Source organism: Pogona vitticeps, chromosome 5 (assembly GCF_051106095.1).
Source record: "Pogona vitticeps strain Pit_001003342236 chromosome 5, PviZW2.1, whole genome shotgun sequence".
Lineage (NCBI taxonomy): Eukaryota > Metazoa > Chordata > Lepidosauria > Squamata > Agamidae > Pogona > Pogona vitticeps.
This window is the reverse complement of record NC_135787.1, coordinates 96,519,691-96,542,388: the sequence shown is the minus strand read 5'-3', so window position 1 is coordinate 96,542,388 and position 22,698 is coordinate 96,519,691. Positions and strand designations below refer to the sequence as shown.

The following is a 22,698-nucleotide window of genomic DNA, read 5'->3' as shown; positions in this document are numbered from 1 at the left end:
CTGAAGTCATTAAATATGAAATAATAATAAATAAAACAACAATTATTTTACATTTAAATGAAAAGTCAAGTCAAGTAAATTAAATACAGTGGCCTCGCTTAACGAGCGCACCGTATAACGACGAAATCGCATAGCGATCTCTTTTTTGAGATCACTAATGCGATCACTTACCGATGGCCTCTATGGCCAAAACTCGCATTGCGGCGATCGGTAAGCGTTTCGCTTACCGATCTTCGCATTGCGACGCTGGGAAATCAGCTGTTCGGCGGCTCCAAAATGGCCGCCGCAACCATTTTGCGCCCTGCCCTCACTTACCGAGGGCGCGAAAATGGCGGCGCTATGAGGAAACTTCGCTTAACGGTGAGTATAGAAACCATTGGAATGCATTAAACTAAGTTTGTGTCCCGTTTAGCGATGTTTCCTCATAGCGAGGGTTAATTCGGAACGGATTAACCTCGCTATGCGGGGCACCACTGTATAACTAAAAGGAAATACTTAATATAAATGGGAAAAATAATTAAATTTAAAAATGTGACCATGGGTAGGAGGTAGAATAGTAACTGCTAACCCCACCTCCCAAAGGAGGGGGAATTAGTCGAGCAGGTGCTAGTCTAGGTGGGAGTAGATGATGGTTTAAGATGTTAATTTATTCATTAATTTAAGTTGTTACTTCATTAATATTTGGATTAAATTAAGATATTAATTTATTAGTCATACACTACTTCTCTCAATTTAATCACTTTCATTAATCATTCATTTTTTTCAGTTAGTTGTCATTACCAAATATTCAAACTAATTAGATGGATTTCATTAAGAAAGATAATGTCATGTCATGTCATGTCAGGCTATGTTATACTTACTGAAAGCAGTCAGAGTCTCTTATACTTATCTTCTCATGATGGGGGTGCATAGAGAGAGTTCAAGAGAGTCTGGATCCTTCGGGACCAGAATCTTACTCCTCATCCAGCCACATCATCCCCTCTGATATCAGAAGAGAGCCACTGAAAGATCTGCAGGAGAAAGGGAATGGATTTTTGTTTGAAGATGAATTCTGCCTCCAGGATTCATTCGGAATCCCCAGGAAGAATTCTGGATCACATGTAACAAGCAACAGAGAGATTTTCCCACCAGTATTCCACTCCCTTCCACATATTTGAAAAAGAGAGGAAGAGCCCTACTACTCTCTGGCAGTGTAGCAAAGTTGCCTAGGAGTCATTGCAATGCTGCAGGAAAAGCATAGTCTTCTGTATATTAGGGTTTATGCAGGGAACTTTTCACAAATGCTGCAACTACTTGGTCAAATGTCACAAGATTTGCTGTAGGTATAAAACAGGTAAATATGATTTTTAAAAACTGATCACATGATTCAAAGGGCAATTCAAATCAGTCCAGCCCTTTTTACTTACAATGTGCCCCCCCACCACCGCCCAATGGAGCTTCTACTCTTTTCAAGCTGGGAAGAGTTTTTCCAATGTGAGCAGTTGTTTCAGTCTCTGAAATGAGCTGGATGTGTGTCTGTGGGTGTTGTTGTGGTGACATATGCAGTTAGAGACTGCAAGAACACTTGTCCCTGTGATCTGTCCCGAGATCCCAGAATTTAAAAAACAAACTGAAAACTGATATGAGCTCTGTGTTCCAAACACACAATTGCTTTTAGTATTTTTTTCTAGTTAAACCAGAATTCAGAAAAGAAGTTCAAGAATTTTGCAAGTTACTCCATTTGTCTTTATTATTATTATTATTATTTACTTTTATCTTATTATTTATTCATTAAAACTACATTTGTTTAATTTTCATTTCTTGTGCTCATATTCTTGTGCTCATACACTTGCTTCTGTTCTTATTTTTAGACATTTTTAAAAACCAGTTTGCTGGAAAGAAACAACTTGGATACCCCTTGGTACCAGTCAGGGGGACTGTGGTCTAAATCAAGAGTTGTAGTGTCAGGAACGTGTCTCCTTAGAGAGGTCATTCCACTAGGAGAAGGAGCCAACTGTAGTTCTCAGTACCCACCACTTTTGCCACCCAGACTGGGTGAGATCTAGTAAGTGCATGGGTGGGCAACTATGGGCAAGCTTCTGACCCTACATTCCCAATTACTCACTTATTTGAGCTTAAAAACTCTTAGCTGTGTACTTGGGTCCTAGCACACCACAATTCAAAAGCGTCAATTCTTCAGTGGTCAGCCTTCTTTATGGTCCAGCTCTCACTTCCATACATCGCTACTGGAAAAACCATTGCTTTGACTATGCGGACCTGTGATACACCTGTGATTCCACAGCTCCTTCTCTCATCCCAGGCTGGTATGCCATTAGTAATGAATGTTTGGGTTATCAGTCCTGAGAAACGACCTTGTCTTATCTTCAGAAGAATAAACTGTCTCTAGGCACGATGAAGACCTGCAAGTCCTGGGAAATAAGTACTACAAAACCCATATCCTCACAAGTGGTAAAAGCTCAGTTCATACAATTATAAGACTGTAGAATTGGAAGGCACCTGAAAGATCACCTCGTCCAGTTCCCTGTTGATGCAGGAAATCCACAGCTAAGGGATCCCTGACAGATTGTAATCAGGTCTCTACTGACAAAACTTCTATGAAAAAAGTTTCTGTAGCTGTTTCTGGCAGTTGCTGCTCTATTCCCCAATGATGCATTGTTTTGGGCAGGCATTCTGAGAAATACTGAGCAATGCTCTGGACTGCAGACATGTTGTATGCCTTATGAGCAAATAAAAAGGGAAACACAACTGCTGTGGGGGGGCAGTTTTGCTCCAGGGTAATCACCAGTACCAGCCCTAGCAAATTATGTGATGTCTATGTTTTATTGTGTTGTGAACCACCCAGAGTGACCACTGATCAGATGGGTTAAATAAATAAATAAATAAATAAATAAATAAATAAATAAATAAATAAATAAATAAATAATAGCAAAGACATCCAGCCTCTTAATACCAAAGACATCCATCCTGGCACAAATGAGTGCTAATGGGAACCCCAAATGGGACTCCCATTCATATCTATATGCAGTTGTTTTAGAATTAACTTGGTGGGTTTCATTTGATTCATCTATTTTTCACTATTTTGTAAATAAAAGCAGAAACTTAAAAGAAACAGAATTCAGAATCAAGCAATCCAGAGCAATAATAAGGAAACAGAGTAAAAGAACAAAAACCTTGGATGTTGCCCTCCTCCAGATTACACATTGTCACATCCTATGCCAGCACAATGCACCGAGCAACCCCAAGCAGGTACAGTAGATCATTATTCCGTTCCTCTTATTTGAATCACTCAGTTGGCATGTGCTTCAGTTCTTGTGTGGTTGCAGCCCACATGTTGTAGGGTTGATCCGTCTGCCCTTGTGTGAAGGAGAGAAAGGGAGTGAGCCGTCCTCCGCGGTCAAAGGAGCGGAAGGAGGTGGAGAATGCATAGAAGGGATATTAATAGAGGTGGAGCAGGATAACCGAGAAGTTCAGTGTGCCTGGCTGATGAGAAGGGGGAGGAGCTTGATTTGATTGTGTGGGAGGATATAAAGGAGGACAAAAAGACGGAAAGTTTGAGAGTAGTGAAGAGTGAGCCAGTTGACAGAAAAGATGGATTGGTACAGACAGAATGGAGCATGGGCCAAGAGTTTCCTAATCTGCAAGTAAGTGGAGGACTACTCCCTGAGCCCCCAGATTTTCTCACGCGCGGACAAGAATCGGATCCATTAGAATGGACTGTGGTGGTTTATCCGCGCAATAAGTGTGGGGGGGAGGAGGGTGATCTGTCCCAGTCCCTCTTTACTCCAGAGTCAGCGGGAGGGGGACTGGGCGAGACACCCTTGCTGCGGAACCGTTTGTGTGGTCCGAACTACTCTGATACGGCCTATGACGGACCGGGAGCACTTTGGGCCATCCCCCCAGTGAAGCGAAAAGAACCAGAACAAGTTGAAAGAGTTAGAAGTTCTAAGTTATTACCCGAACTGAGCCTGATGGACCCTTTCGAGCCTGTCGAGTTGAGTTTGTTCTTGAATAAAACAGATTCTGTTAAACCTAAAGTACAGCCTCCTGTCCTCTTTCCCATGGCCTCTAAGGAACCGCCCCCAGCAGAACCAGCACGGACTTAAACCTTGCTATTATTTAATAATACAATAACTGAGTGGCGTTAAGTCAATTCCGATTTATTTCCAGGCTTATCCAGGTAGAGAGTTTAATGATCCTGTCTCTCTAAAGAGACAATGATCCCAGCCAGGGAGTCCCTCTGGGCGCAAAGCTACCACCTTTATTTCCTGAGATAGGTCCTCTAGGCCTCAGAAGTGTGTAGTAAGCCCCATAGACAAGCCTGAACCTTAACAGTTACCTTTGATTTGCTTCCAAAGCAATAAGACACAGGCTTTGTGTTTCCTTAGAATGCGCAACAGCCTTGCCAAGTAGGACAGTAGGACCTTTTAACTTACAGTAGCAACTATTAACTTTCTTTCATCCACACTGGATTTAGATATAGTCCTGCTGTAGCAAAAGACTAGATCCTTGTTGAAGAATTATATTTGTTTTATTAAGAAAATAAAGTTTCATTAGAATACAGCTGTAGCTTTAAAGCATAAGCATTGGGAAACTCCAGACTATTACAATGTTGAAATAAAATTACAATTTCTAATTAAATTAAAAACAGCTAGGTAATCATCTTTGCTCTATGTCCCACATGTTGGCATCTAGAAGCTGGGCGATTCCCCTCTTCTTCTTTAAAAGAAAAAGAAGCCTCGCTGTCTCACATTCCACAGCATTCATGGACAGTTCATTCTATATACCCAAACCCTCTCATTTTACAACTCTTTAGGACCTCCTTCTTCATTATACTTTCAAGCTGACACCCAATTAAGTCCAAGTAGGCGTAATTCAGAATACTTTTATCACCACCCAAAGTTCTCATGATCCAAGCTCCAGGTGTCTTATCTTCTCCCAGTTAGTGGTTTTTGTTGCATCTCTTCTCTCTGGACTGTCCAACCTTGTGACTTTGACAAACAACTCTGCATAACAAGCTTCTGAAAAACATCTCTTTTAAATTCATCTTACACAGAACCTAACAGACTCCATTTTTGCATGACTACAATTCCCAGTTTCCTTCCATTTCCTTAAACAGAGTACTCAGAAGTGGTTTACTATTCTTTTCTTCTGGGGTTGCCCTCAGACTCTGATGCTTGCCCCTGACTACACAGACTTTCTTCTTCTTCTATGAGGCCCAGTGGGGAATTGAACTCCCAACTTCTGGCTCTGCAGCCATACACCTAAACCACTCAGCTATTCAGCTCAGCTGCTACTATTTAGGGGTGTTATAAATCAGAGTGAAAGACACTGACGAATTTATCTAGTCAGAACTATGTATGCTACTTTGACATTATTTTATTTTATTTTACTTTATTTTTGTTGGGTACTTTATGTTATCACAGCGTTCCGTGCCTAAGTTACGCTGGCCACATGACAACGGAAACTGTCTTCGGACAAACGCTGGCTCTACGGCTTGGAAACAGGGATGAGCACCACCCCCTAGAGTCAGACACGACTGAGTAAATGTCAAGGGGAACCTTTTGTTATCACTGGGGATTAGGGAAATTTCTGTTACCCTAATACAAAAGTATGTGATACCTGCTATTGGACAACTAAAAATAAAACAAATAGCAAGTTTTTGTGGATGAAATTTCTTCAGGCTCTGAGCACACTCCCTTCACAGGTGGTGCAAAAATTAAGATAAGTAGTGCAAATATACAGTGTTTTGTTTAGGTATAATGAATAACACCTATGTTGTTTGCAAATATCAATTGTAATTATTCTCAAAAGGTTTCTTTTAAGGGACATTTAAAGGCATTTTAGGCACATTCTGACAATTTTTTTCAAGATTTGTGCAAGTTTTTTATTAGTCCTATATGCCAAAAGCAATATTTTTTGTTTCATCTTTCATGTTTTCATAAATGTTTGCAAGGAGCAATGTCATACTTGTACTGGTTCACTAGTGGGAATCAGAGAATATTTTCCTAATTTTCTCTGGCCTATTCATAAGATGGTGCAGTGTGTCTGAATCATTTGTGCAGTTAGTGCAACAAAAGCCACAAGGGGGCTGCCAAGAAATAATGAGCTACATAATGGCTGGAATCCAGCTGCATACCTATGCAGCTGCCATTGCACAAAGGAGAACAACATTGCACAGTCCTTGTTGCCTGAGTGGAACACCCAGCACATTTATGAAGGCATAACTTTATGAAGGCAGAACTGGATTCTGGCTACTGAGTTTCTTTTCAGTGGTAACCTTCCAAGCTCTGTGAGTAACACACTATCTAATGTGACAAATTAAAATGTTTTTTGACTTGCTACTGTTTAGTCATCACTAGTAAGATTCTTGAGCTGAATAATGATTAATGAAACAAATTAAGTTTTTTTAAAAAATCTGCGTTGGATGCATGATTTGGGGACTGAGGATTTGTAACAGATTATGTCAAAATCTTGGATGAAGCACAAATCCAAAGTGAATACCTTTACCTTGGAGATTACTTGGACTGCCCCTAAATACAGTATGAGAGGTGTCAGGTCCAAATAGTTTCAAGTAAGGTAGGCATCTCAGGTGGGAACTTGGAGGACTTACCTGAAACATCTGGAACCTCTCACAAGCTGGAAAAGCTCTCCTTAATTGAAAAATGAATGGAGCCAGGATACATTTGAGTTCAGGATGAACAATGTTTTCAGAGTGGAAGTGGGGTACATTAGCTCCCGAATTGCTCTTTGGGTGGAGTGCACATGTGGCTGGTAGGTGAGGCAAATGCTACCAGTGAGGATTTAGCCTCCTCATCCCACCCAGTCCTATATTGCTGGTTTAGGGAGAAGGATGCTTTGTTTTTAAAGGTACTTCTGATGTTAGGTGTGTACCAAGCAATCTCTGAATATCTGATTATATACTGAGTGTTTGGTAACTATATTTGACAGCCATTAGTATTTGATTTCAGCAGGATCCTTGACAAATGAAGGAGTAAAAGGAGCATTACCAATATCATATTTAATACTGGGCTTTTCAAGCCTCCTTCCTTCACACCCCCGCTCTCAACCTAGACATTCCTGTTGATTTTGAATATTTCTAGAATACTTTATGATATGGCTAAGGAAGCTGTAGCCAGAAAGGGAAAACACATCCAGAAAACATTTATGTGAGTGTACATAGCAGCTATATAGGAACATTTTATATTTTGCCCCAATGGATAGCTGAAATAAAGTGATATCAAATTCACAATTTCATATTTGATACATACTCACATAAAGGTGAAACTACTATTTTGAGGGAAAGCTTTACATTCAAAACCCAAACTTCGAATTTCATCTGTTTCACATTTATAATTTTGCACAAGTTTTAACAAAATTGAAAGAGAAACATGTTAGGTGGAGTAATTTATGTTTATTTGTCAGGAACATGACTATTTCTCAAAGCACTTTATAAAATCAGGAGATGAACAGCAGATGCTGATACAGTCATTTTCTAATGCTTTTATAATACGCCAAGTAATTGATATTATGTTTCCAGCATAATCACTAGATTTTGTGATTACAGCTCAGCTTTGATTTTTAAAACTATTTATGCAACAAGGACATATTTGTAACATTGTTGTCAATATACACTCTGTTATTACATTCCTGTTTGAGTTAGATCATGAATGCTTTTCACAATAGTGAACTATTTGAAATAGTGAACTATCTGAAAATTAGGTTTAAGATCAAATTAGATGGAAGGCCACTCTTTTCAATAATATAGCTCAAATTTGCATTTTTGTAAATTGTAACTCCTACATCACAAAGCCCTCTGAAGAAATATGCTTAGAAAAAACTGCTGTATAGAAACCATTGAATAGATTTTAATTTGATTTCTTTTAATTTTTAATTCACTTTGATATTAAATATGACATGTTCATTTTTAAAAGTCTGCTTATAGAAAAGACGATCTAGTAAAATAACTGTAGTCAAAGCAACACCAGATTTAAGGTCAGTCATGCAGTCTCCCAGAGGATGCCTCCGGAGATTTTGAAAAAAACAAACACAAATCTCATCAGAGAGTGTTTTCATCTCTGATCTTGAAAATCTCTTTGCTCTGAGTTTAGGTGGCTCACCCAGTCACCTCAAAGATTTTGTTTTTCAGCTGGTCTTTGGGTCTTCATGTTTGTATTTTTAAATCACACCTGTTGTATTGGATTACTGTGACCCACCCTGAGACCACATGTGATATAATAAAGCATATGAAACATCTTATAGCTCAGTCAAACAGTCCTGGCACATCAGGGATGTGCAGCCTGTAGCCCTCCAGATGTTATTGGCTTGTAATCGCCATCCAGAGCTTGGGACATTAGGTCTGAAAATAAATTTGTTAATGTTAGAAAGGAGGGATTAGTATTGGCACAGAAAATAAATCCACTAGATTGGTATTAATTATTTCATTAAATAAATTCCTAGGTATAAAATGCACCATGCAATTTACTGAGTACGATATGCGGCTTGCCACTACTGATCACTCTTGACTCCTTAAACTACGTCCTTTTTAGGGCTTTTAAGTTGCCTTCCTCATCTGACTCTTTTTTCCAGATGAACAACAAAATCCATAACAAAATGGTTGGCTAGGGAATATTTGGACACTTTCAGGATCGTGAATGCTATCAACGTCACACCCATTTATGTTTGGACATTTGCTCATCTCTTCTTGAAATTTATGCAGAAGCATTTGCTCCATCACCTCATTTTTTTGTTTTGTTTTTTCTTCTGTTTTTTCACAGTGTGAATTCCGTTTACTTTATGTCTAAATATCCTTCTGAATCTTCTTTCTTTTTAAAATGATTTCTATGATTTTCATGCAGAATAAAATAAATATTTTAAAATACAGAAATATGTTTAAACATTGGGAAGACGCATGGAATCTCACTTATTCACCAATGTGCATCATATTTCTCTTCTTTCTATCCCCATCTAAGTGTACACTGTTAAATCTTCCTTCAAAAGCAATGGTTGTTTCAGGTTTGATGTGAATATTCAAGCTGGTAACCCTGATCCACTGCAAGTAGAATTGCTGCATACAAAGATCAGTTAGAGAATCAAGAGTGGAGAATTCTTAATCAGAAATATTTTGCGTATATTGGCAGTGAGGACTGGTTTGCCCTTCCTGCTCCAGAATAAACAACATACTGCTGCAACAGAGGAAGTTGTTTTATTTAGTAACCCTGTTACTATGCAGGTTGTCTTAAAAGAACCTGAACAGGCCATTAATGCATTCACAATGTCCAGGCAGTGCTAATAAGAGATGGTTCCAGCCCAGGCTTGTGAACTATCAGAGCAAATAATAATAAATTGATGACGTGGCCACTGCTGTTGCAGGTCTAGTTAGGATGGTGGCAAGCTTATTTGAAATCTTAAAATAATCATTTTTTCTTCTATTTTTTATGTTAAAATCCCAGCATGCTCGATCAAAAGAAATGCAGAATGCCTCAGGACTATCCCCCTTTCTAAATTGAGGGAATTTCTTCAAGTCCACTTTTGATAGATTTCCCTCAAGATTTGAATTATTGTTATTATAGTTTAGGGGTGTTAATTCCAATTGTTTCATTTTTAATTGCTATTCCATCTCTTTTTCTCTGGCCTCAGCCTCAGCTCTGGCTTTTTCGCTTTCTCTTTCAAAATCTAGCTCTTTTTGCCTTAACTGGAATTCCTGTTCCAATTTCCGCTTTTGAAACTCTAGGGAGGTTAATCCAGTTTATTCTCTTGAGTCATCATCTTCCTGGCCCTCTTGGTCAGAAATTCATGAGGTAAACTTTGAACCTCCGATATCTCTATAGCTAGCTTTTTCCCTCTCTTTGAAGGCATGTTTATTTGTTTTTCTTTGGACAAGTTGGTTGGTTGTTTTCTCACAGAAGCAGACAGGCAAGCCTCTGTTTTAAAAGTACAGTGGTGACCCGCATAGCGAGCGCCCCGTTTAACGATGAATCCGCATAGCGACACATTTTTTGTGATCGCAAAAGCAATCGCATTGCGATGTTCTCAATGGCCAAAAACTGCATTGCGATGTTTTAAAAACAGCTGACCGGTGGTTCCAAAATGGCCACCAGGAAAAGATGGCCGCCCACAGCATTTTCGTGCGGTTTCCCTCGCATACTGGGCAGCGAAAATGGAGGCCGTATGGAGGATTTCTGCATAGCGGTGAGTTTTTCCCCCATAGGAACACATTAAACGTGTTTTAATGCGTTCCTATGGGTTTTTTAGTCCTGCGTAGCGACAAATCCAGATAGTGACGATTTTTTCAGAACGGATTATCGTCGCTATGCGGGGTACCACTGTACAGTACTTTTTTTTCTTTTCTGTGCTAGAGAGATTGATACTTTGTAGCTTTCCCCTGACAGCCATGGTTTGCTATTTTGTTACTTTAGGCACCTAGCCTCACTGTTCCTTGTGCCTGAGATACTGTTTCTTTTAGTTTCCAGACACCCAGTTTTTTCCCCACAAATATTTCTTTTCTTGTAAGCCTTTTTCTTTTTATTCACCTCAGATATTCCTATAGACCTTGGCTTCCACTTTTGTCCCCTCAGTGCTCCCTTTCTCAGAGCTTTGGGATTTAAAGCTAGCCCCCATGGTCCTTACATTCTAAGCGTGAGGTAAACTTTTAAACCATAGAAACCTCCTCAGAGTCTTTTCCCTGCCTTAGCCTTTCCAAAAGTCTGTGATCTGGAGTCCCTTCCCAGCTATTCACCAAGCTCTAGGGTTCCCACTCCTTCACCTTGACTATGGACAAACAGGTTTCTCAGACTCAGAGAAGTTCTTTTCCTTTGGCTCTCTGGCATTCACCACTTTGAATCCTAGAATCAGAAAATTTTCTTTACTTTGGCTTACTGGATTTCTTTCACTTCGAATCCCCAGAATCAGAAAATTTCTCTTTACTTTGGCTTTCTGGATTTCTTTCACTTTGAATCGCACCGCTAACCCACCACTTTATGTCGCACACTCCCAGTTCCCCTGTTTGTTTTCCCTAACACCCAGGTTTGCCTTTGGGCATGACTTTTTCTTTTCTTCCTTTTTATGCTGCCACCAGAGGATATTCTCCTCGCTGTACCAAATATGAATACTGGATCAATGCTGTCAAATATAACAATGTTTATAGGTTAATAGGTAAATCACATAAGGAAAATCAAGGATGGTCTTGTATTATTCATTTAACGTGCTTTGGACTTTACTTATATAGAATTCACTTTAATCACGGTGTTACAATATTCAGACAGTTTATTTTATTTCTTATTACTTTTTATTCCTTCAGTTCTCAAATACACCAACTTTCCAAATCCTTGTCCTAATCCTAACCTAACTGTCTATCTTAATGCTTTCAATCCCTCTATATATCTCTATCTCTCCTTCTCTCTAACTCCCCAACTGCCCTAACTGTCCCAAACTGTCTTTTTTTTTCCTCCCCTGGTTCCATTGGTTCCACCCCTCCTGTCCTATCATAGGCTCCTAGTCCAGAGCTCTATACCTGACAGACAGGAGGGACATGTGAGCTGTCCACCACAGGAACCTTAACCCTTGTTCAGAGCTAAAACAGCAGCTCCTATGCCCCAGTGTAGAAATACAGGGAACATCAGATGTGCACAAAATTTGGAATTCATGCTTTTCCAGAATTTAAGTCTTGCAACTACAGCCACTAAAACAGCATCTCCTGCACTCTGATTTTGTACAAAGACTGAGTAAAGGTAGGGGCATGCTGGCACACATGTCTCCATCTCTCTTGTTCCATGCTAGGTTGGAATGAATCAACCTCACCCCATCCCAGCCTTTTGGTTAGAAACCAGAGGAATCAGCATGTCAGATAAAAACTGAAGGGAAAATTGTCCAGCTGGTGGCCTCTTAGGCATAGTATTTACTTAATGATTAGTTGTTACATTTGTTTATGCCATTAAATTATTGATCCTTCTCTGCAATAAGCACCACTATAATGAATTAAATATAATGAATTCAAAACAGTAACAACTGCTCCCATCAGCCTTAGCCAACATTCCCAATAGTAAGGGGTGATGGATGACACATGCAATCCAGCAATATCCAGAGGGCAGGAACACAAACTCTCCGCTCTTGCACTACACCTTGTTACCCTGCTTCGCGTCCAGTATCTGAATCTGGTTTCCATATATGCTGAGAAGAAAACAAAAGCATTACTAATTAACAGGGCAGTAGCAATTCCTGAAATTGTTCCCTGAATAGCACTGCCAATAATCATGAATCATGGAACAGCACACTTGCAGTATTTACAGCGGAACCTCGACTTCCGAACATCTCCACTTGTGAACATTTCGAGTTACTAACAGCTATGTTCGCAAAATGTTGCTTCGACTTGCAAACAGAGCCTAGACTTGTGAATGAAAAAAGGCAGGGGAAAAGGGCGGGAAATTCAAATTTCCCCTGCCTTTTTTTCATTCTATTCAAACAGTTGGTGGCAAAAAGGCTGTTCTTTCGCCCCAACGGTTAGGAAAAGGGACCCCCAAGAGGTCTACGATGGGGGGGGCCGGGAGGGCTCCCGGGGCTTCCCCGTCACCATCAGAGACCTCCTGGGGGTCCGATTGTGGTGGCGGGAGAGCAATTTTAAATTTCCCACCCTTTTCCGCCACCACAATCAGACCCCCAGGAGGTGTCCGATGGCAGCGGGGAAGCCCTGGGAGACCTCCTGGGGGTCCGACTGCAGCGGCGGAAAAGGGTGGGAAATTTAAAATTGCTCCCCCACTGCTGTGATTGGACCCCCAGGATGTCTCCGATGGTGGCAGGGAAGCCCTGGGAGATCTCCCAGGGATCTCCCGCTGCTGCGATCGGAGTCAGCGGTCACCCAACACTGGGAGGCTTGAGCTGGCCGGGCACTTGGCCACTCGCCCCTGGATGCGGTTCAAGCCTCCTGTTGGCGGTGGTCACAGGAACAGTGGAAGCCTGGGAGGCTTTGGACTGTTAAGGTGCTGCTTTTTCCTTTTTAAAAAATGTCTGGGTGGGTTTTGGAGGGTGGGTTTGGACTGCAGGGGTTATGTTTCTGTGTTGTGTTGTCTTATTTTTGGATTATTATGTTTTTGCAGTCCCCGCGTGGGACTTGCTCTGTTTATTTTTATTTTTGGTATATGTACCAAAAATAAAAATAAACAGAGCAAATTTATAGGATGCAGGAGATGCTGTTTTAGTGGCAAGTTTATTCAATATATATATATATATTGAAATGCTGGAACGGATTAATGCTGTTCCCATGCATTTTCAATGGGAAATGGTGCTTCGACTCATGAACATTTCGACTTACGAATGCGTTCCAATATGGATTAAGTTCGTAAGTCGAGGTACCACTGTATATGCTTGCTGCACCCCTCCATCATTTGGACAGATAACAAATACATACACAACGATAGAGCAATATTCTGAAAGGATTGCTCTATGCCACCCAATACACACAAACATGTAAAACAGAAATAGGTTCTGGGGTCCGAGGAAGTGGACTTGCGCATGAAAACTTCTATTAAAATGCAGCAGTTAGTCTTTAAGGTGCCACAAAATTTTTGTCTTCATTATTTTTATTTTGGCATTATGACACCTTCTGCATTGTCAGTTGCTGGGTTATAGGCAGCAGGTGCCTAGCAACGCAACAGCTCTAGAGATTCTTGCATCTTTAGATGCAAGTGTGTGTGTGTGTGTGTGTGTGTGTGTGCGCGTGTGTGTTTGTGTGTGTGTGTGTGTGAGAGAGAGAGAACTCAGATTCTCTCAGGTGTTGGTCTCTCCTCTTTCCAGGCATTGCAAATGGTCTGTACAAAATCAAGCGAAATCACTTCAGCCGGGAGCAAAAAGCCTTTTGTAACACATCTCATGTAAATAGTTATATCTTTAGCATTCCAAAGTCCTCTGATCAAGAGGGAGAGAACAGACACAATAAAAGTGAAACCTTTGTGATTGGTTACCAAGGAGCTGAGACCGTGGCTGATTCTCTAGACACATGTGTCTTATGCTATGCATTGCACTGACATTACCCTAGGAGCTTGGCTCCAGAGGCAGCTGGTCAGATGCAAGGTGCTGAACAAGGGGTAGAGGGGCAACTAGAGATGTGCATTCCAGTTGTTTGATCTACAGACTCCATAATTCTCTTTTCTTGGAGTGCCTCCTGCAGGATGCAGACCTTATAGATACCTAAACCATGGTCACCCAGACAGAAGTCCCAGCTGGAAGACTTCATGCCTTGAATAGGCCTAAATTCCTTCACAACTATCATCAGGGCAGCTTCATTACAAACAGGAAGTCAGGCCTATCCAAGGCATGAAACCTGGCATCTGGGCCTTCTCTTCAGGTCAGCACAGTCCTAGAAAAGGGGGATGATGGAATCTGTAGTTTTAAAAACCCCAACATGCACATCCCATTGCCTACAGACTTTCCATTGATTTGATTACAGGAATTTTTTTCAGTCATTACAGAAGCATGGAAAATAACCTCTTGTTTGCAATGCAATCACCTCACTTTGAATTAGCTAATCTGGACCCTTGATAAAGTGGGCCGTGCACTCCCTCACCAGGAAAGTGCTCTTGCCTGGCCTCCAGCCTGACTGAGTCCAGATAAGTGATCAGAAACTTCCCTGAGCCCACCACCACCATCGGCACCTGAGCCAACCTCTGTTTTCTTTGTTTTGCCCCATCTTGGAGCCACCCTCTGTACTATACTATCTTTTGTACTCTTTATTCCAGTCCTGGAGTTTAAGCAGTACTCGTTCTCAGCTTCTGTGACTAGCCTCCAACCCAGGCTAGTCACTTTTAAAAATAACTTTCCATTAAAAGTCTTGACCCCAGCCATTAAGAGTTTGAGAATTAAAAACGATATTATCTTTATTACAAGGTAACAGTAACTTGGGAAACAGTTCTGAGCCTCAGCTTTACTTCAGTGAAACCCAACAGTTCAAATACACCCTCTTTCATCAGTAAAACGTTTTCTCTCCTCCATTCCAGCCTCTCCTCCTTCAGGCTTTCAAGGATAGGCTGGCTACTTGCATCCACCCAGCCAATCACCTTGTTTCCCTGTTACCAAGCAGATTGGACAGGGTTTCCATCACATACCGACACCTTTAAAATCATTGCTCCATTGAGAGCCTCCAAATGGTTCTCAGTAAGGAGCAAAGAACACCAGAGCACATAGTAAAATACATTTCATACCTCTAATATCCTTCATATATCGTTACCAATTGGTTCTCAAACATCTATACACATACTTACCAAAATACACATTTTTCTATCAATTCACACAAAAAATTATACTTTCCCTCAATATTTTTAGTTAACTTACTCTAGTTCTATATTTAATATTATTCATCAATTCATTACAAATATATTTCTGTCCATTTTACCTTTACCTCTAATGCATCTCCTTCTACACCTGTAGCTTTAATAAAATTAGTTTGAATTGGTATGGCAAATTTATATGCACATTTAAGTTCCAAACCATTCCAACCTACTATTCTTACTATTAGTTATATCACTGTGCATAGACAGACAGACAGACAGACAGACAGACAGACAGACAGACAGACAGACAGACAGACAGACAGACAGACAGACAGATAGATAGATAGATAGATAGATAGATAGATAGATAGATAGATAGATAGATAGATAGATATAAAACATTCATCTCTTCTTCCTCTGAAAAGACATCTGTCCCCAACATCTTGTTGAAGACTTTTAAAAATCAACATTGTTTGTTGTTATTCGTCCTGTACTCTCTGTGCACATTCCAGTCCACATAGTCTTCTCTCTAACCTGCAAACAAACCCTGGGTTGAGGAAATCTGGTGCTTGCTGCATATACAGTTCTTTTATCTTTCCAGGCTGGTTTACTCATGAACGACAATCTTACAAGGTAGGACAAATGATCAGGAGCTTTACCTTTTCATTTCATTTCATAGGCTGAGATGAAACTCTCAACTCCTCTGATCTCAAATTCTCTCACACTGCTTCCTGGGATCTCACCAATAGTCTCTTTGAAACTGGTTGAGTTTTCACAGAAGTTAATGGAGATTCTGGATTTGTAGTCACTGGAGCTGCTGACTCTGCCATTCTGACCCCAACAAGTGGCACAGTCATTTGTTCCTCTTGAGGCTTCCTCCCTTGCTTTTGTTTTAAGCACTGTTTCTCCTCTCTTGTTTCTTTTAAGCTTTTCACATAGATTTTGAATCTGAATCGCTTGCACTGTCATTCAAAGGCTTCACAGTAGTACCTGGTGTAGAAACTCTAGGAGGGGGCTTTACCTCTGACAAAGTGTTCTCTTCCTTTTCAGCACCTCTTGGCTTTGTAATGCTAAGCAATTTCCTTCCAAGTGGAGCTTTGCTGATATTAGGTCTATTAGGTTGAGATGAGCATCTGACATATGATTCTGGAAACTCTTGTGGCTCCAGAGGCCTTTCCAAATCATTAACATGGTTGACAGCTCCATCTCTTTCCCTTCCTGTTGCTGCCTGTACTTCATGTTTCATCACTGTCCACACCTCTGCCTGATTCAGACTTTGAACATATTAGTGCATTTATATCTATGAGTGATGTGTTGTACTGATCTTTCTCATCAGCATAAACTAGTATAGTTCTTCTTTTATCTATTTTCTTTAGCTCATCAAAACAAATTAAATGTTTAATACTGATTTCTCCAGTTTTCAGATTCATCACTCTGAAGCCTTTTACTGTTTTGCTCGTACTCAATTTATTTATTTATTTATTTATTTATTTATTTATTTATTTATTTATTTATTTATTTATTTATTTATTTATTTATTTATTTATTTATTTATTTATTTATTTATTACTGCAATTTATATACCACCCCATTAGTACCAAAGCTATATTATGGGTGGTTTATACAGCAGTCTCCAACCTCTTGGACACCATGGACTGGGTTAGTGGGGGAGGCAGGGTGTCTGTCATGGGGGGGAGTGCATCTGTGCGTGGGGGAGCATGTTTATGTGGGATGGGTGTGCATGTGTCTGTGCGTGCAGGGGGGAGATATGTTTTCTCCTACTGGTCCTCTCAAGCCCATAGACTGGTACTGGGCAGCAGACCAGGGGTGGGGAATCCCTGTTATAAAGGATTAAAAACAAAACTACATAACAGAACACTAAAATATAACACAAAAAGCAATAATGTGGCAAGAGCATTTTAAAAAGAACCAGTGCCACCAATATAACAGATAAATGGAACTGGAGGCAAAACGCTCACCCGGGGCCAGATTGGAAAGCCTCTGTAAAAAAGTGTTTTCAACGGTCTACTAAAAAATACAGGGAGGGGGGCAGAACTGGGAGCTGGTTACGTAGTCTTGGTGCCACCATAGAAAAGGCTCTACCTCTGGTAGATGTCCTTCAGGCTTCTCTTGAGGTGGCTAGCCAGAGGAGCCTGACCTTTGATCTGGTGGGTTGGGCAGATGACTAGGAAAACATGCTCCAACAGGTAATTCAGTCCCCAAATGCCAAAAACCTTGAACTTGATCCAGGACACAACAGGTAACCAGTGGAGACTGGCCAAAACTTGAATGATGCAATCAAATTTTCTCGCACTGACCACCAGTCTGACTGCTGCATTCTGGACCCACTGTAGTCTCTGGGTCAGTCCCAAAAGAAGCTCCATACAGAGAGCATTGCAGTAGTCAATATGATTTGTTCAGCTGTGGAATCTAACTTATGCTTTTTCTGTTTGGGTATACAATCATAAGCTTCATTTCCAAAAACTCGTAAATCACACACTGAAGGAACTTTACCATGCCAAATTTCATAAGCTATTTTGCTATTAGGTTTAGTTGGAAGTCTATTTTGAATATAAGTTGCTGTCATCACAGTTTTACTCCATAATTTATTTGGCAATTCAGCATCTGCCAACATGCACCTTGTCATTTCTAAAATATATCTTATTTTTTTCTCTATGCTACCCCATTTTGTTCAGGAGTGTAAGCAAATGTTTTCATATGTACCATTCCTTGCTCTTTAATACATTTTTTCATTTACTGTGAATTATATTCACCACCATTGGCTGTTAATATTGCCTTTGGTTTGCTCTCAAATTGATTATTGACCATTGCCCCATAATTTTTAAACATCTCATAAGTTAGGCTTTTCTCTTTTAATAAATAGTGTATTGAATAATCATCCACAAAATTTAGAATATATTTGTTTCCTCCCATTGAAGGAATGTCCATGCAGCACACTGTGTATTAAATCAAGCACTTTGTTCCTTCTTTGTATATTGCTACTTTTAAATGTAGGTCTTACTCCTTTCTCTTTAATACAGAGCGTACATCTATCCATTTTGTCATGCTCTTTTATTTTTATGCCTGTGGCAAGATTCTGTATCTCTAAATTCAATACTGTTTTTTTACTATGTCCTAGTCTCTTGTAGCACAACTCTATACTTTGATATTTCTCTCCTACTGTGTTCAACTTATATCATACAAAACCTTTTCTATTTTGGTTTTCTCTGTTAAAGTCTTTTGGTTTATTTCTATCTTTGTTTACATATATCTTGCCTTTTTCTTTGTGGTTCAGACTTAAAATATGTATTTCTGTTTAAATTATACTTGGGAACAGAAAAGTCTTTCAAAATATGAGCAATTTTACTACAGCAGAAACATCCTTTTAACTTATTTTGTTTTTTGCCGTTCTTAAAACTGTCATGTGTAAAGTAATTAGCTTCATTAGTTTGCTCCTTAAAAGCGTATAGATGACCATCTCCCTCTGTCTGCTTAGTTGACCAATCACATTCTTGATAATTATTTGGATGAGAGCATTTTCATCAGGAGGTTCCTCCTAATTTCCTGTCTCATGTTGCACCAAGGGTTGAATTTGCCTCTGAGATCAAATAGCCATACACACATTCTTTATGAGGGCGTGCTGATAAGCCTTTCCCAGAAAAAAACTTGAGCTAAAAAGCTATACATTGCAGGGTGTATTGGCCAATTTGTCTGTATTCAATGGTGCAAAAATCAGCTACCTATGATTTTAACTTATCTTTCATGTTCAGGTCTAAAGTGAACATGGCAGTACCTCCAGAAAAGTTCAATGTGGAAGAGCATAGGACCATAATTATAGGACCTGTTTCTCCAAGGGAAAGGTGCAAAACAGATCCATGATGAAATGTCACAAACTATGGGTGACAGTGGCCCTTCATATGCAACAGTTAAACGTTGGGTTGTCAATTTTAAAACTGGCCATTTCAGTGTTGAACCTGAGAAACACAGTGGAAGGCATGTTTCTGTCTCTGTGCCTGCAAATGTGAAAGCCATCCATGACATGATCATGGAGGACCGTCGAATATCAGCTAAAAGTATTGCTATATATCTGAGACTATCACGTGAGAGAGTTGGTGCCATTATCCACAACAACTTGGAAATGAGAAAGCTGGCAGCAAAATGGATCCCCAAACTTTTGACAACTGTACAAAAGAGGAAATGTATGGAGTCATCGGTGGCTGTTTTGGAACATTTTGCAAGAAATGAGTCAGATTTCCTGGGCAAACTGGTAACTGGCGATGAGACATGGACCTACTGTTATGATTCCGAGACAAAGGAACAGTCTAAGGAATGGAGGCACAGTGGGTCTCCCAGGCCAAAGAAGTTCCGAATGCAAAGGTTGGTGCAGAAGCAAATGGCAACAGTTTTTTGGGGGGATAAGAAGGGAGTTCTGCCGGTGAACTACCTCCAACAGGGTTCAACCATCAATGCAAAATATTACTGTGCTTTATTGACGAAGTTGAGGCAAAACATCAAGGAAAAATGTTGATGAAAGCTCTCCAAAGGTGTCATCCTGTTGCATGGCAACACTTCATCACACACTACAGGTGAAACAATGACAAAACTGACATCCTTAGGCTTATAAGTGATGCCCCATCCACCCTAATCTCCCAACCTGGCTCCTTCTATTATCTGTTCCCCAAACTCAAAAAACACCTAAAGGGACAACGATTTGGGAGTGTTCTGGAGGTAACTAATGTTGCAAATAAGTGGTTACACCAGCAGTCGGAAGAATTTTATTTGCAGGGACTTAAGAAGCTGCAGGACAGATTTTGCAATTGCATTGACTTCCTGGGGGAATATGTAGAATAGTGTGGCAGTTACAGCTTCCCAGCTCAATTTTTGAGCTAGGAAGACAGGAGGGCCTGAGAAGACAAGAGGCCCTGGCGTGCTCTGGTCCATGGGGTCACGAAGAATCAGACATGACTAAATGACTAAACAACAACAAAAGCTCAATTTTATTCTGGGAAAGGTTCAGTACTTATAAGCACCCCCTCCTACATGCCTATCCAAATAATTTCTGATTAGGCATGGGGTCAGGATATAATCATGTGCAGCTACCTTCCATTGCCCTTCCCAGTTCTTATATTGGATATGTACATTGGCTACAGGTACAGGACAATTTTGTGAGGTAATATTTTCCTTAGGTATCACATCAGGGTGACACACACACAATTGCAAACACATATCTCTTACACCTCACACAACTTTGTGTTGAATTTGAACTCTCTCTCTATATTGTTCTACTATGTATTTATAATAATAGAGATGGGGTATTTGTATTTGTATACAAATACAAATATCCCCACAGAGGTGGAAATAATAAGGTCCACTCACAATTTGACCACTGCCAGCAGCTCCACAGAGGCTTCCTATCATGCTGTTATCCTCAGTGGATTAGCCACTCTCTGACCTAGCAGAGAGGCTTGTCATCCCGCCTCCTTCCAGGACTGGTTAATCGACTGCGGATAACAGCACGATAGGAAGGTCTGACGAGTTCACGTCAGTGGCGAAATCGTGAGTTGACAGTCTGGCCACATGGGACCAGACCCTCGTTATTTCCACCTGTGCAGGGATATTCATATTCATACATGAATACGAATACTCCTATCTCTAATAGAAACAATGTTGTATCTCCTGACTTGATCCAGCCTCATTTGATTCTGACATTCCTGTCTCCATAACAACCTGCCTGCTAGTTTCTCCATTGAGTGAGCAGTTTAATTCTGGGTTCAGGATTTTTGAAACACCATAAACTGGTTTCCTGGTGTACACATTCTGCTTAATAACTTTTTCTGGACAGAAATATTGAAAACATCCTTCTTTACCAAAAAAGACTTTAATTCCTAGTTTCCCCTTAACAAATTGTTTTTCCTTCACCACGCCTTCATACTCCTAAGGAGATTTTTTTTCTTTCTAGTCTGTGCTGTTTTTAATTTCCAACTTTCAGACGCTTTGTTTCTGTCATTTTTGGAGTAACCATCTGCCTATAGGGCCCAATTCAGATGCTTGAGTTCAGTGCTGAGAAACTGAGCTTCACAGTTCCGATTTGCACGGTCTACCAGTGTTTTGATTATGCCTCTTTTTTGCTGTGGGTGGTGATTGGAGTTTTTGTGTAGGTACCAGTCTGTGTGGGTGGGTTTTCTGTAGACCTTGTGTCCCAGCACAAGTCAGTTTTGTGTACGACCATGACATCTAAGAACAGGAGTTGGCCCTCTATTTCTTTTTCCATGGTGAATTGTATATTTGGGTGGATGCTGTTGAGATGGTTCAGAAATTCTTCCAATTTTTCCTCACCGTGGCTCCAAATTGCAAAGGTGTCATCCACATATCAGAACCAGACTATGGGTGCGAAGGGTGCGGAAGTCAGGGCCAGTGTTTTGAAATGCTCCTTGTAGAAGTTTCCGAATGTTGAATAAGCTTCCTTCTCCCCCCCCCCCATGTTGTGATTATCAGCTTCACTAAAAATGGCTTTTATACCTTTTTAGGTTTGCAGCAGCCCTCCCCAACCTCTTCAGCCTATTGCCATGCCAAAGCCTGTTCAGTCCATCATTCATGTTCCTTTGCAATCAAGCTGCCCAGGCCGGGGAAAGATGGCAAAATTCTTGAATCCAGATGAGATGACGTCAAGGGATTATTATTTTGATTCATATGCTCACTTCGGAATTCATGAGGTAATCAGTTAAAAGAGTAAATAGTTTTGTAAAATATTTTTGCAACATGAACAACCTGGTATACACAAGAATGTGATATATCAATGTCACAGAGTGATATGATATATAGGCTGAAATCCTGTTGTTTAGCATAGTAAATAATATCTACTGTAGGCCCCCAAAACAGTGGAACTTATGAAGGAGCTGACTCACCAAATCTCTACTGACTCAATGGGCCTACTCTGGTTGCAATTTACTATGCTAAGTAAGATGTGTAAAAACATGTGTATATATGAGAATTATAAAGTTTATAATGTTGAATTAGATCTTAGAAATGACCTTGTGTTTCCATGAAAAACAAAATCCTGCCAACACACATACCATTTCAACCCCTACAACTCACTGTGAGCTGCACCACTACTCCACCAAAATTTGGCAATAAAGCACACTGCTAATTTTTAGTGGCAAACTGTAATAGTGCTTTATAAAGAGCAAATCCTTGGCCTGAAAGGAATTCTCATGGCTTATGAAAACCAGTTTAAAATTCAGATGGTCTACGTGTATTAAGAAGGAATCCAAGGCTTATTGTCTGGGAGGCTGTAGTAATGCCCATGGAATAAAGTTGCCTGTTGCCCATTTCTAGCCTGCATTAATGAAATGGACATAATATTAAGAAGGGAATAGTTTGCTCTATCTCACCAGATAGCATTAGGAAAGTCAGTGTAATTATACTGGTGTGTTAACTGTTT

At 40.2% G+C, this 22,698-nt stretch overlaps 1 protein-coding gene across 4 annotated transcripts in view; it reads left to right on the top strand.

Annotated features, from left to right (window-relative positions):
* Positions 1-22,698, top strand: part of PRMT8 (protein arginine methyltransferase 8) — a 112,913-nt gene that overhangs the window by 53,535 nt on the left and 36,680 nt on the right. For 3 of the 4 annotated variants that reach the window (XM_073000959.2, XM_073000956.2, XM_073000957.2), the window contains exon 2: positions 21,785-21,970. In XM_073000959.2, coding sequence (XP_072857060.1) covers positions 21,785-21,970 — 186 coding nt within the window. Of the gene's footprint in view, positions 1-6,073; positions 6,290-21,784; positions 21,971-22,698 lie in introns of those variants that run through there. The other variant, XM_073000958.2, reaches the window with a different exon arrangement.